General features: G+C 37.6%; 1 protein-coding gene across 1 annotated transcript in view; it reads right to left on the bottom strand.

Moving 5' to 3' along the window:
* The window catches only part of GPATCH2 (G-patch domain containing 2), a 119053-nt gene that overhangs the window by 104679 nt on the left and 363 nt on the right, over positions 1-14011 (bottom strand). The window contains exons 2-3 of the mRNA XM_009096395.4: positions 5420-6133; positions 73-134 (exon numbers count right to left, since the gene is read on the bottom strand). Of these exons, the coding sequence (XP_009094643.3) occupies positions 73-134; positions 5420-6133 (776 nt within the window). The remainder of the gene's footprint in view (positions 1-72; positions 135-5419; positions 6134-14011) is intronic.

The following is a 14011-nucleotide window of genomic DNA, read 5'->3' as shown; positions in this document are numbered from 1 at the left end:
TAACTTGTAACGCTTACAGAATTTCAACTGATGTGGTTTGAGGGGTGGAGAAGGGAAAGATTGTTTCAATACCTTGTCTTCCCTCATCATTGGTAAACAAACCAGCATCACTGCTGCTCAGACTGCTGGATTCACTGTAATAAGAGAAAGAGAGAAACAGATCAAAAGAACAATTGATCTTTCAGTCGTAAAATTTTAAGGAGACAAGGCTGCGCTCAGATTGAACTTAAGCCCAACAGAGATCAGAGAGAAAATAGGATGATTTTTTTTAATCAAACTGCAAATATCCCAGTTCCATTAACTACAAAGGGTATTATTTTTGGCACATAAAACCATAGGAATCTAATGGTACCCTGACAGTAAGCCAGATGTGACTGCAACGAGGTGCTGACACAATTGATGCATTTTATTATCTCCTTCCATCAAATGCTCACTGCTCCCTTCTTATACTGTGCAATTCAGCTTGATCCTGGAACACCACTGCTCAATAAAATAGGAAAAGTCTCAATCAAAAGCAGCCTAAGCCTTCCTTCAGCACATGAAATATAAGAGTCTGAAAATTGAATTACATTTCTGAACATCATTTGCAAGTATTCTGGAAGAGATACTGCTTAAGATTTCATGACATACTACTCTGGGAAAACAGAAAAAGTTTATAACAAAGGTAGCCAATTAAATCAAAATAAAAGTCACCCTGAAGAAAATAAGTATGATTCACGATCACAACAGCAACAAAAAACAAGGCACAGTTTACTTTGCTATGACTTCTAGCATGGCCTTAAAATTAGAATGTGTGTATACAACATGCACACACATGTCTAAATTTAAAGACACGAGCACGTATTTAGTTCTTTGCTGTATGCACATTGCTACATACAATAACCCACGTGTCCCTAAACAGTATATCAGACTGGTCTTTTAACAACAGAGATAGCACTTTGTTGAGTTTCACATGAAAGGACTCTTCTGTAAATCCTTCATTTTACTTTTTATCAAGAGAGTAGCTGTTACAGGGGTAATATTCTCACCAAAACTTTTATCACATTTTACTTAGTTTGAGATGTAGAACAACTTGAAAAAAAACCCCAAACACTTCAGTTCAGCACACAAATTTAAGTACATTTTAATAATACTATGGCTACTCTTGATGTGCCCGTGCAAGTCACTCACAAGACCTTTACGTCTGTTTACCTTTGTATACTCATTCATATTACAAATTTGCATGTTGTACTATACTTGAAATCAACTGTTTCCAATTATTTTCATTATTTAATAATAAATTATTTTTATTTTTCTATCAAATAACTAGTACACTTGAGGAAATTATTTCCTTTTAAATTTTAATTTCTCACAAAAGCAAGTCTTGGGGTTTTTAATATATTAATTAGTCATATGAATATACGAACTATATAAAATAATATAATTCATATTTAATTATAAGCACATATATTTGATTTTAGTATCTTCCTTTGGGAGGCATCTCAACAGGATTTGAAACACAATATGGTAGCAGGTCACACAAAGCAGTGTTTGGGTTTTTTAAAGCATATATATATATATATATATATATATATATATATATATATATATATCTGTATCTGAAGATTAATTTACCTTAATCTTTGCTGTATCTTAGGCTTATCCAAATTCTTGATGCATAAGCAACACTCACACTATATCCCATACGTAATAGAATCAAAACAGACTTAAGCACTTGCACAATTGCCCTAAGAAGAAGGAAGGTGATATGCATGCAAGGAGAATGGAACCATCTTGTGTGAAGAACACCAAGAATTGAACTTTCTAATACTGCAAGTCCTAGTAATTCCCTTTCAGCAAACATCCCATCCTCACTTTATTTATAACACAGATGGCTTTACTGTCCAAAGATTTCATTGTGCACAATTTTACATCATCCATTTAAAAGGAAACATCCCTTCTTCATAGATTCTTCTTGTGCACTTATTGCTTAATTGCATGTTTTAAAATAAAGTCAGGAAATCCTTTCAAGCCTGATATTTCAGCCAATATCCCAACCAAAATTTCCAATTTTGAGAACAGTCTCCATCCCTTTTTTAAGTAAGATATTTAAATTGTGAAATAATTCTCACTGAAGGACTAGTCAGCAAACAAAAACATAACCACTTGAAATTTTTAAAAAATTCTAAAAAAATTTAAGAATTCAAACTAATGCTAGCATATCCACAGCAGCCACAGTGTTCACTCTCCTCAGACCATAGTCACACTGGGCAGGGATTACAGTTGAGATAATTGCTACATAGCAGTCATTTCACTGAATTTTTTTATTCAGGAATAAAAAAAACCTCTGGAATTAATACATTAATAGCTAAGTACATGAAACTGCTCTGATGGAATATATTTCCAGTTTTAATATAATTTTGCAGAGTATACTGCTTATTCCTTTGCTTTGTAATGAGAATTCCACTCTCAGTAAGACTTCAATGAAAACGGAAAAACCCACAGACTCCTTTTAGTCCTATAAAATAGTGTGTGCAAAAATTTGGAAGAACAGCTAAGCTACCCAAAAAAGCTTTCATATCCTTATTTCTATATTTCTGGAAACAAAGAAGAAATACTTGTCATTTGCAGCTCCTATGACTAACGAGCTGCTTGGTGCCTTGTTTTTATGAGACATGGAAGCTTTGTGCTGTCCCCAGGACCTGACCAGCTCTCGTTTTCCCCCAGCCACAGTGGGTGGTGCCTCCGAGCTTCACTGCTGCTTCTCTTTCAAAACAGGCAATTGAGATTTCACCACTTTAGTCACTTCAAACACAAACAAGTGCCAAAGCTTGTGGGAATTGAATAGCACCCAGAACATCACACACTGCTGAATTTGGCTGAAACTGATCAAAAGCTGTACATTGGGGATAAGGATGGATAAGCTCTGATCACAAAAATCGCATTTCCAGTGCTTAAAACCATCCTCCCAGGAATTCATCTTTGGGATCATTTAGATGCTGACATTTCAAGAGTTTGAAAACTCCTCCTCCAATTTGAGAATCATGCACTTAACACCTGGTTATTGGTGTTTGGTGTTTGAACACTCACATACAGAGATAAAAGACTGCCAAAGAAGTGTCATTTAACATTTTTATGTACACTTCCAAGAAATGTTATTTTCAAATAATGTCATGTATACACTGAAAACTGGCTCTGACTGGTTTTAGAGCCAAGCAATTTAACTCCCCTTAAAAATTATCAGCTTTGTTTCCAAAAAACAAACTTCTAAAAAATGAGTCCTATTTTTAATAATTACTTAACTATTGCACTGAATACTTCTGCATACATTATTGCATACAAAACAAAAGCAACTTTGTATACTTGTTATTCTTCCTCTTCAAGCAAGTGCTGCTGAAGTGCAAGTGTTATCCAAGATGCTTTGTTAGCTCGTTGTATCTCATACAATCCCATCTTCCCTTTTAAAATCTAAGCTTTCACTTTCAGAAGAGACTTTTCTTGAAAGTTTGCTGATTCTTTCAAATTCTTCTAATCTAAATGATCTCTAATAAAGGCACCTTTGCATCAAAGTAAAGTTAGATTAATACAAGTTAAAATTATGCACATTCAGAATATTCCAATACTGTATCACCTGAGAGCCTTCGATATGGCAGATTTCTAACCACATTATGAAACGCAATGTTTTCTAATTCAGTGATTTCAAAGCTTTCTGATACAGTTGACAATTGAAAGAAATTCAGTAGAGTGACAGACCATCTCAACTGTGTGCATGAGCAGAAAACTCTACGAAGATGAGAATGGTTTTAAAGCCATGTCCATATACAAGCATTTGGAATATGACTGGAGCTAAAGCAGCATTTGGGGTAACAAAACATCAAACATTTTGAAGAGGAAGATCTACTTTTAAAACAATAATGTTTCTTTTGAGAAAGAAGATTCAGACTGACCTAATTAGTTCAGTTCTGGGAGTCTACAAGAGAATCCTTAGTGATCACTCTTCCCTCCATCCAAAAACTAGCTATAGAACTTATGAGTTGAAGAACTGTTATTCTTGTAGCATAACAGAAAGTCTTTCATAAATGAAAAATGCAACAAGACTATGGAGATATGAATAGCTATGAAATGGTTCCTAGTGTGAGGGAAATTTTTAAACATCTGTCCCAGACTTGGAGGAACAGACTCCAAGCATTGTCAAAGAAATGACAATGCTTGGAGTCTGTTCCTCCAAGACAAGGGACAAGTTTTCTAAAGGCTTCCTGACAGCACAGACTCCTAACGTGCATGTCAAAGGGAGATGTCTACACTGGCTGCCCTGAAGGATGAGTTCTGCTCTAGTAATTAACATGTAAGGAAAAATGTTTAAGGTTTGGGATTTATTCAGCTCTTCCAGCTGCTTCTTGTTCACAGGTGCGGGACAGAGCTAGTACATAACAGAAAGACTTAGGACTTTTCTGACCATAACTGGAGTTAGTCACTTACCAATGCTGCTGTTATTACAGTAACCAATCTGACTACTCTGGTCAAAACCACTCTCTGCACCTCAATTCCACCTGTCCACTAAGGAAAAGGCTGAACAGTTTATAGATAAAATGCCTACAAAAAAAACCAGGGACACCAGTGCCATCAAGGAACAGATCAAAATTACATCTTTCAACACGTGTCTGTCTTGCTGATACTTCTGCATTCAGAACCTGGCACGTGGAATAAACAAAACCAGCCTTAGCAGGCCCTGCAGTTAACATCCCCTGTGTACAGTGGAAAAAATGACTTACACCTTACTGTGTTGCCAAAACAGTACTTTGGAAACAATTACCACTGTAGTATGACTGTTGTCTGGAATGGATGGATGAGGTGTACTGCCAAAGGGTCATCATTCCTCCATTTTTCTAATGGTAAGCTCAGGTGTTTCTGAACTGTAAATTGGTTTTTGCATTTCGTAAATGATGTATATCCTTGGCAACCTGCAGACTTTTTATGCCCATGACACACTAGAACATACTGTCCAAATGGTGACTCTAAACACTGACAACTCTTCTGACAAATAGAGATAACAATCAAAGCACCAATGTCTAGAAATTGGAAAAATACTAAATTCTTATCTGACAACTGTTACCAGTTGAAATATCCAGAAAAACCTCTGTCATTCATATGTGTATTTTGTCATTCTTGATCTTGAAAAATTACAAGAATGTATTATTTCAAAAAACTGTTTTCTTGGTTATTCCTCTATTTTATGCCAAATTCCTTAACTTGATCAGCTAACACATAAGAAATAGTAGATATAAAAAAAAAGAGTAACTTGTTAAAACAGATACTATTTGATGCTAGAATTTAAACTCTGGAATCAACAAAAAATCTAAAGATTCTCAATACAAGCAACAGTAATAAATGCAAACAAATATTATCCAAAGTTTCTGTAAAAAGAAAAAGGAAGAATAACCTGTCACTCATGTTCTCATCTGAGCCTTTTTGCTCCTCATATTCCATTTTGTCCTTATTTGCTTGATTCACTTCTTCATTTTCTATAACTACTCCTTCATCCAAGATTTCTGGACCTTGTCGAGCTGCAGATACTTTTCTTTTTTTCACTTTGCTCTTTGAAAACTCCTGGTGCTGGTATGATTTATTGTTATTGTCCATTTCTTGATCTCTGCTGTTATCTTGCTGTTGAGTTATTGTCAGTGCATTAGAGACTTCTGATGGCAGATCTATTGCCATGCGTTTTACCTTTCTCCTCCTCCGCAAAGTTCTGTTTCCCAAACTGTCCACAGCCAAATCTGGTTCGTGCCACAGAGGTCTTTTGCCTCTAATGTTATTTAAGTTTGAGGAAGGCCTACGTTTAGCAACCAACAGCTGGTCATCAGAATCACTGTGGTCTTTCTTGGTAGCATGACTCTCCCTGTAGTCTTTGTTTGATTCCTCCAAACTGGAATCGGAGCCTTCGCTTAGGCAGTGTCCAGTCTCCCAGGGGTGATGGGTGGTAAATGAACGTCTTTTCCGTCCCCTCCTTTTCCTTGCCTGTCTCTTTAGAAGACAAGACACACTTCGAGAATGATCTCCAGTATCAGCAAAACCTCCTCTGGCTTGCTCTGAACTTTCTTCCAGTGCTGAGACCAGATCATGAACCAGCTCCTCCATAGTCCTACTGAAATGCCTAAATATTTCAAAGGAAAAAAACACACAAGAAAACAACAAATGAATTAAAAGTGCTAAGCATAAACTACAACAACTTCATAGGGCAAAATCATTTTAGACACTTTAGGCAACGTAGAATAATCTTTACAGGATGGCCATTGACTCTTTCTGCCAAGAGACAAAACCTTGCAATCAGTCCTACAGTACTTGAAGCACACCACCATAAGTTCCTTTTAAAAGGTATCTTCCCAAAGTTCTGTCTTAGAAAGACAGAGGTAGCCAGGGGGTTCCCCCATTGGTTTGTGGCTTCACTGTTATTGTTTGGTTTTAATTAATTTCATCACACTTACATGACTGTCAGGGATTCTACATGGCAAGGAGCACATCAAAATGTGCTCCTTACACCTGCAGTGAGCATTCACTCTAACTGCAGGTAAGGAGCACATTTTAAATTTAAGAATGGGAAATAGAATACATAATATTCTCCTCCTTGATGTATATTAATGAGTTCTGTTTAAGACTTTCATGATGATAAAATACTTTTAAGGATGATTATCTCTTAATGCTGCCTAAATGCTAAAATGAAGTTAAGACAGCAATTCTTTGATAATACGACTTTTTTCCTACTAGCAAATAAGTCTGTCTTTCCAAATGGCTGACATTTGTTTGATTTTTAAAAAATAGCAATTAAATGAAGTTATATTGGGTTGAGAGAATACCCAACTACAGATAATTCTAGAGTATTGAATGCAAAGTTTCCTATCACATGTAGGCACTTGCATCTAGAGAATCCCATGCTTACATAAGGAAAAAAATTCCTAAACACACAGTGTGAAATTAAGGCCTTAATGTTTTGCTTCTTCCTCTTCAAATTTCACTAGCATTTAACATGTCTTTAACTCAGTATGCTTCAGTAAGTTCACCCATGCATTACATGAATGTAATTATAAAACATTAAATGATTGCTGCTGAACTCTAATCCTTCTCTGAAGGCTGAGAACCTTCTCCACATACAAAGCAATTAGACTCTCATATCGAAACATCAGAAGACCCCTTTCCTTGAGGTAAAGCAAAGAATAATTTTCATGCTTACATTGCACAAACTGATATATACGGAAGACACTGTACATTCCGTAAATTATGCAGAGGACATTTAAAATCAAGACTCTTCACTTCGTTTTACAATATAAATGGCTGGAGGAACCTATAATAACAAGTTTTCTACACATACTCAGTGTTGCTGTGGAGAAAACCTACACAGATCACAGACAGCTTCCCTCTGCCACTTAGCACAAACTCCATCATCAAAGGTACTACTGGTGATGGCTGAATGGGCAGTCTTAAATATTAATGGAGGGAATTAAGAACATGTTTAAGAAGAAATCCAAATGCTCATGAAATCTCTTACCTAAACAAGTAATATACTCTCCTTTTAAACCATTTCCAGAAAATTTTTAAACATTTCAATTGCAGGAACAATAAAAGCACAGAAAGTGGTAGAAATAAAGGTTTATTTTGAATTCTCAAAACTGCTGTGTCACTTGCATTATTTCCCATACTTCTTTTCCTGTCCTGATGTAACCTCTAGTCATATTACTCCCTCTGAATGTTTTCTTTGGCTCTTAGCACAGCAGAATTATATAGTCTTATAAATGGTGAGACAGCTCTGGAAAAGTGTGACACTTTCTCCTTAATCCATTTGGTTCACAACGTGCTTAAACAGAGGCACTACCCCATGTTCCTCCATGGCTATAGCTGCAGTTGGAGGACACTCACCCCTTCTGCGCTCCTGTTAGATCCCCAAGAGGACAGGCAATCTCCAGAGGTGCACATACCAGAAGTGACACGCCCTAGAGATGTAAGGAGCTTTTCTGCACTCATTTTACAGAAGCCATAACACCTCAACAGACAAACAGCAGCACATTTGGGTTAATTTGAGACACCAATTCCCTCAAACACCTGCCCAGCCCTTCCTGCCACACACTTTTGCATCTATGGCAAATTGATAGAAGTGGAGGTGCACTAAAACATGAATCTGTAGTCTTAAACCCAGATTTAGCTCTCCAAATGAACAGATTTCTGCTAACCTGCCAGAATATGAACTAGCTTATATAAATCTCTTGCAGCCCATTCTCTTAGTGATCTTGCAGCACAAAGCAAAAGGGAAAGAGAAGACAGGGACACTAATGCCTCGCACCATAATTTATGATTAATTCCTTCAATTCAGTATCCCTAATCTGTATGGATAACTATGTCACTAAAATCAATACAGCTCCTAGAGTGGACATACAAATTTATTCCAGATAATGGCACAAGTACAGTGGTAAAATTGCCTTAGTTACAAATACTTCAAGATCCAACACAATATATCCAGCTCTGAGTTTTTATACCTGAATGAAACTTGCCCCAAATTCCTCCCAAAATACTGTAATACAGATGGATTCAGATTAAAAGACAAAACTCAAGAAAAGTGACATCCTCAAGTGTTTTGAAGTAAAGGGATAACAAGATTCTTAAATTACTCTGAGCAGTAAAGGGACTTAATTTCCAGCAGACTACGACTTTGAATATCATGCATTCCTGCAAATAATCTTTTCTACTGAATATCAAGTCTCTTCACTGAAACTCCTGAGTTAAGATTTGTAAAGAGCAGTGACCTTATTTGCCCTAAAAACTGCGGCCATAGTCCAATGTATAATATAACTGTATCATAACTGCATCGCCTCCTACACAGATCAGACAAATTAATATTTTAACTATTTCAACATGCTTCCTTAGGATGACTGCAATAATTACTTGATCAATTTGGGACAGTGCAAGCTTCTCTGCAATAGATTGAGAATGCAAATACAAACCACTTCAGCTTTCTATTCACATACCACTTTCAACATGCCAGTGGTCCACATTAAAACTCCTCCTCAAAACCCAAAAAATCTCTTTTGCTTAATTTTATTGGTGCTCTCATTTCTCCTGCTATAATTGAAAAAAAAAACAAAACAAAAACCAAAACCCAAAGGTAGCAGCAGACAGACAGATTTCAGATTAACTGTTCTATCTCAGGAGCACATTTCTATTATAGAATTATTTATCAGACAAACTCAGTTTTGAAACTTTTTCTATTGTTCACAACCAGCTGTCAGGCCTATGAAGTAATTTTAATCATTGCTGCAGATGGGACTGTAACAAAAATATTTGCATTTGAAACAAGTTGAAAAATAATTACAAGACGTATTGAGGACATTACCAGTGAGTATCAGCAGCGTAAGATAAGAAATTTCAAAGGTTGTAACAACGAATGTAGAACAACATATTGAGGTACATAAAATATTAAGATGAGCCACAGTTTAGCACGACTCACATAAGGCCATAAAAATGCTGTTACAGCAACAGCCCACAGCTAGCAATAAACTGTAATGTTCTCACTAGGAGAGGATCCTACTTTACTACAAGAAAATCTAGTTTGCCTACAGTGACCTTTACATTTATCTGAAGCAATTTTAATGTAGTTCACCAAAGGCTGAGCCATTTCCTCTCTAACCCTTACTAGAACAGACCATATAAGTCCTGTTTGCAGGGAACAGCATAACTGCTTTCACCTGCTCCAAAACAGATCACACAGCTTCTGTTCAGTATAAATACTCAAACTGAAAATCCCAATGGAAATAATGGGCACTCACTTCTTCAGTGAAAATTAAAATCATTTGTGTTCACCTCACACCTAAATTACATAACAATGGAGAGCTCTGATTGCACACAAAATATTTAACAAACACACAGTGATAGAGAAGTTAATTTAGTTGCACAACTCTTTAAGAGGCATTACATCTTGCCAAACCAACAGGTGCATTTACATTTACTTTCTAGTTCTATACCTTTTCCTGTTAAACAGGACTGGGGCTACTTGCAGCTAAATTCCTGCTGCATCTGTGCTTTATCAATTCCAAAAAGAACCAGCTTTGAGTTTTGCTTCCTTCACAAACCACCTTGATCACAAGCTAAAAGCACAAGAGAAATCAAATAGTTCCCTCAACCTCGAGATTAAAAGACCTGACTTCCAATCTTTTCCCATACACATTCTCTGACGTCTCAGCTGTACCCAGGGAGTACCTGTATCTTCAGATAGGTACTAATTTGAATCCCATTTCTCCACCTCAGAAGTTATTTTCACAAAGCCCTAGAAGCACTGATTTTGAGAGCTCTGCTTTATTAGTGAGCATGACTGAAATTTGGATTGAAGAGGAGCAAGTATTTGGGAGAGAGCAGCACATGATAAATCTCACTGATTTACTTGAAGAATTTACAGATTCAAAAAAGAGAACTATCATGGTTCTTGGGACACACAGAGGGAAGCAAAACAAAGCAACACAATTAAGTAAAAATTATTAAAAAGCTGGCAAGAGACTATGGTAGATTATGAAATCGCCAGTAAACCTCTGTTACACAGAAGTTTTGTTTCCCTTCTTCCTAGGTAACAAGATGAGGAAATTGCCTCAAGCTACACCAGGGGAAGTTTAGAAAAAATTTATATTAGGAAAAATTTCCTTATTACAAAGAAAAAAATTAGGAAAGAATGGTCAGGTATTGAATCAAACTGCCCAGAGAAGTGGTGGAAGCACTGCTGAAAGTGCTCAAAAACTGTGTGGATGTGGCACCTGGAGATATGGTTTAGTGGTGGATGTGGCAGTGCTGCGGTAACAGCCTCAGAGGTCTTTCAAACTTAACAATTCTATGAGCAGAAACTGAAGCTGCGCCTAGACTACTTAAACTCACAGTCTTTAAAAAGCCATCACTAAGAGGAGGACAAAGCATCCAGTTCCACATCCACACCTAGTTATATCCTTTAGCACTATCTCCTGGACCACCAGGTATGCAAAGCCATCCTTTATCAACCACTGCAGGGCATAAGAGCTACCTGCATTTATTTGTCACACCTGGTGCAGAAAAAGGAGATGGAAAAGTTGGGAGGGTGTGTTTCAAATGTTCCTGGTTGTTAGAAAGGGCTAAGTTAATAATAACTAGAGTTTGTGAAGACAAACTGAGAAATAAGAAGAGGAGGGATTGAGAGGAAAGCTAATGTCTTTACAAACAATTTCATAGGTGAAGGTGTGGGTGTTAACATCTTTGAAAAGGGGCTTAATGTCTCTGCTAACTGTGGGCAGCAGGTTCCTTGCAGAGCACAGACAGCTTGGCTCTGAAACAAATAAGTGAGGGTCTGTACAAGCCTGAGTTTCTGAACTTTGGGGTAAAATAGTAGGTTCAAGGAGGGAATATATGGTTGGCAGTTCGGGAAGGCTGTATCTTCCTAGAGCCTCAGCCAATGGGGAAAGGAAGGGGGCAAGGAGTTGAGGATAAAAGGAGGCTGCACCCTCCAAAACCTCTAGAAAACACCATGGATGTGTGCCCCGGTGGACACATTTTTTTTCTCTCTTCCTGTATTTGAATAAAGTAGCAGGACTCCTCTGTCTCCTTTTTGGACATAAGCCTCTAGCATTTGTGGATTTTCCTGACACAAGGAAGAACCTCCTTACTGTGCAGAGCATCAAGCACTGGAACAGGCTGACCAGAGACAGTGTGGAGTCTCCTTCACGGAGGATATTCACAAATCATCTGGATGCAATCCTGTGCCCTATGCTCTGGGATGACCCTGCTTGAGCAGGGAGGTTGGACCAGATGACCACTGTGGTCCCTCCCAGCCTGACCACTTCTGTAATTCTGTAATTCAAAGTATTTTGGGACTGATGTAATTTTACCACCTATTATACTGCTGATCCCCCTAAAAATTAAGACCAGGCTAACTTAGAGTAAGTACATCTGACTCTTCTGAAACCGCTGCTTATCTCAGAAGGCACAACAATAAATACTATCAGTCTACCCCCATTAAACAGTGAAATAGTGTTCCGTACAGAGCAATAGCATACAGTCAGAAAGATGCTGACATGAACTACATTTAACAAGGCTCTAACACAAATGAATTGGTCAGCCAGAAAGGAGATGTGGAGCAATTTATCATGAGAGGGAGCAATTCTTGCAATCCCATTGCTGCCATTTACTGATATGCTTGCCCTTTTCAGAAGTATGACTTCATTAATTAATTGCCAAGGTGCCAAATCACATGACCTGTCAAATCATGGTAATATGCTAAAGCACCACAGTCGTTATCAGAAGGATCAGAGTGCCCAGCAAGTATCAAAACTGCAAACTATTCTTAAATTGCCATGTGAACTCACAATTTAAAAAACATTCTGCTTTGGAGGAGCTTTACCAGCCTAAGTGAAAAATTTTACTCTGTGGCTGTTCAGAACCTACTCACCTCTTTAGGATCTTAATGTTTTTAGAAAGTTCTTAATTTTCTACATCAAGAATTAGACACTGTAAAAAGTATTTTCCTGCATCCCAAACAGGCCTCCTTTAACAGACAGCTTCTGAAATAACTTGTGTAGAAAAATAAGAGAGTAGCTCTGAGGAGTGGTCAGATTTTTAATGGACAAAATTTCAATATTTTCCTCTGTACTGAATTCCTCTGAGCAGTGTACCAGCATAAGTAATATCATTACTGTATGATGACAATTACAGAAAAATATGCCTACACCTCATGCTGCTGAGGGCTACTCTAGAAACCTCTGGAACTAAATTACTTTATGTAGACACAAAATAATAAAATTTAAAGACAAATTACAGGTCAAATAAATAGTGAAGACTTTGACAGAACACAGATATGAGTTTGGAATGTTTCCACTGTATGCAACATAAATACTCAAATAAAAATACTTATGCCACTGGAGTATACCTTGTTCTCTGAAACATTCTGAATTACACCAACAGAAGTTGTTATATTTACACCAGGCAAATGTGGATGCTTAGCAACACCAGAAAACTTGTTGTGGCAAATAACTTTCAAAAAGAGATTTTATTTGCTAATTTTTTCATTTAGAAGAGCATAGAGAAAAAAAAACACACAGGGAAAAAAATGGTGGTATCAGCAAAAGTGGAGGAGAAAAGAAGCACTAAACTTTACCCTCCCCCTTTCTCCCCATCCCCAGAAAAGAACAAAGAAAAATATGAAAGGAAATCTATTTCAAGTCTATTTCAGCTGGGAAATCTACCACCAGGTATTTGTATAGGTAACATAGCCTCTAAAAGAGGTTATCAACCTTTGGAAAAAACCCCACAAACAAAACACCATCACAATCCTCCTTGCTTCCATTAATAAATGAAACAAGAGAGAAGCTACATATACCAGTTGATACCAAACATATCACAAGATACCAAAGATTTCAGGAAGAAAATGAAATTCCCAGCTGGTTGCTTGGAACATCTTGCTTCCATCAAGTCTCTCCACTACCAGTTTTTAAATCTGCACGGCCTACTAACAGAACTGTGTTTTTCTATTTTTTTACTCCTTCCTTACAGTGCTACAACAAAAAAATTATGGCTTTTGAGGTCATTATGCTAGCATAAGGAATTACATAAAACAGTAAATCTATGAACTTCTTTTGCAGGAGAACTACCCATACTTTCCCTGCTCGATGGCTATAGCAGCACTTGTTGATTCCTGGTTTGCAGCAGAAAAGCTTTAGAGGAGGAAACACACACTGCCCTGGATGCTCAGCTACACACGCTGCGAGGGCTTTAGGCCTTAGAGACTCTACCACTACTGGAAAAACACAGACAGGAACACCTAACTAAGCTTGGAACAAAAGTTTTGATTTATTTTCGCCCACTATCCCTTTTTTCAACAAGGCAAGCTTCTTCCTCCAGCCCACTGCTCGCTCACAAACACGTCCAGCCGCCGAGACACGGCAGTGGCACTTCTCGAACCTCCAGCGCCTCGTCCCCCAGGGGCCTGGGGCGGGCTCCATCACCTTCCCTCCAGCGAGAGGGGCAGCAGCGGGGAGGG

Source organism: Serinus canaria, chromosome 3 (genome assembly GCF_022539315.1).
Source record: "Serinus canaria isolate serCan28SL12 chromosome 3, serCan2020, whole genome shotgun sequence".
Taxonomy (NCBI): domain Eukaryota; kingdom Metazoa; phylum Chordata; class Aves; order Passeriformes; family Fringillidae; genus Serinus; species Serinus canaria.
This window is presented reverse-complemented; position numbering and strand designations above follow the sequence as displayed.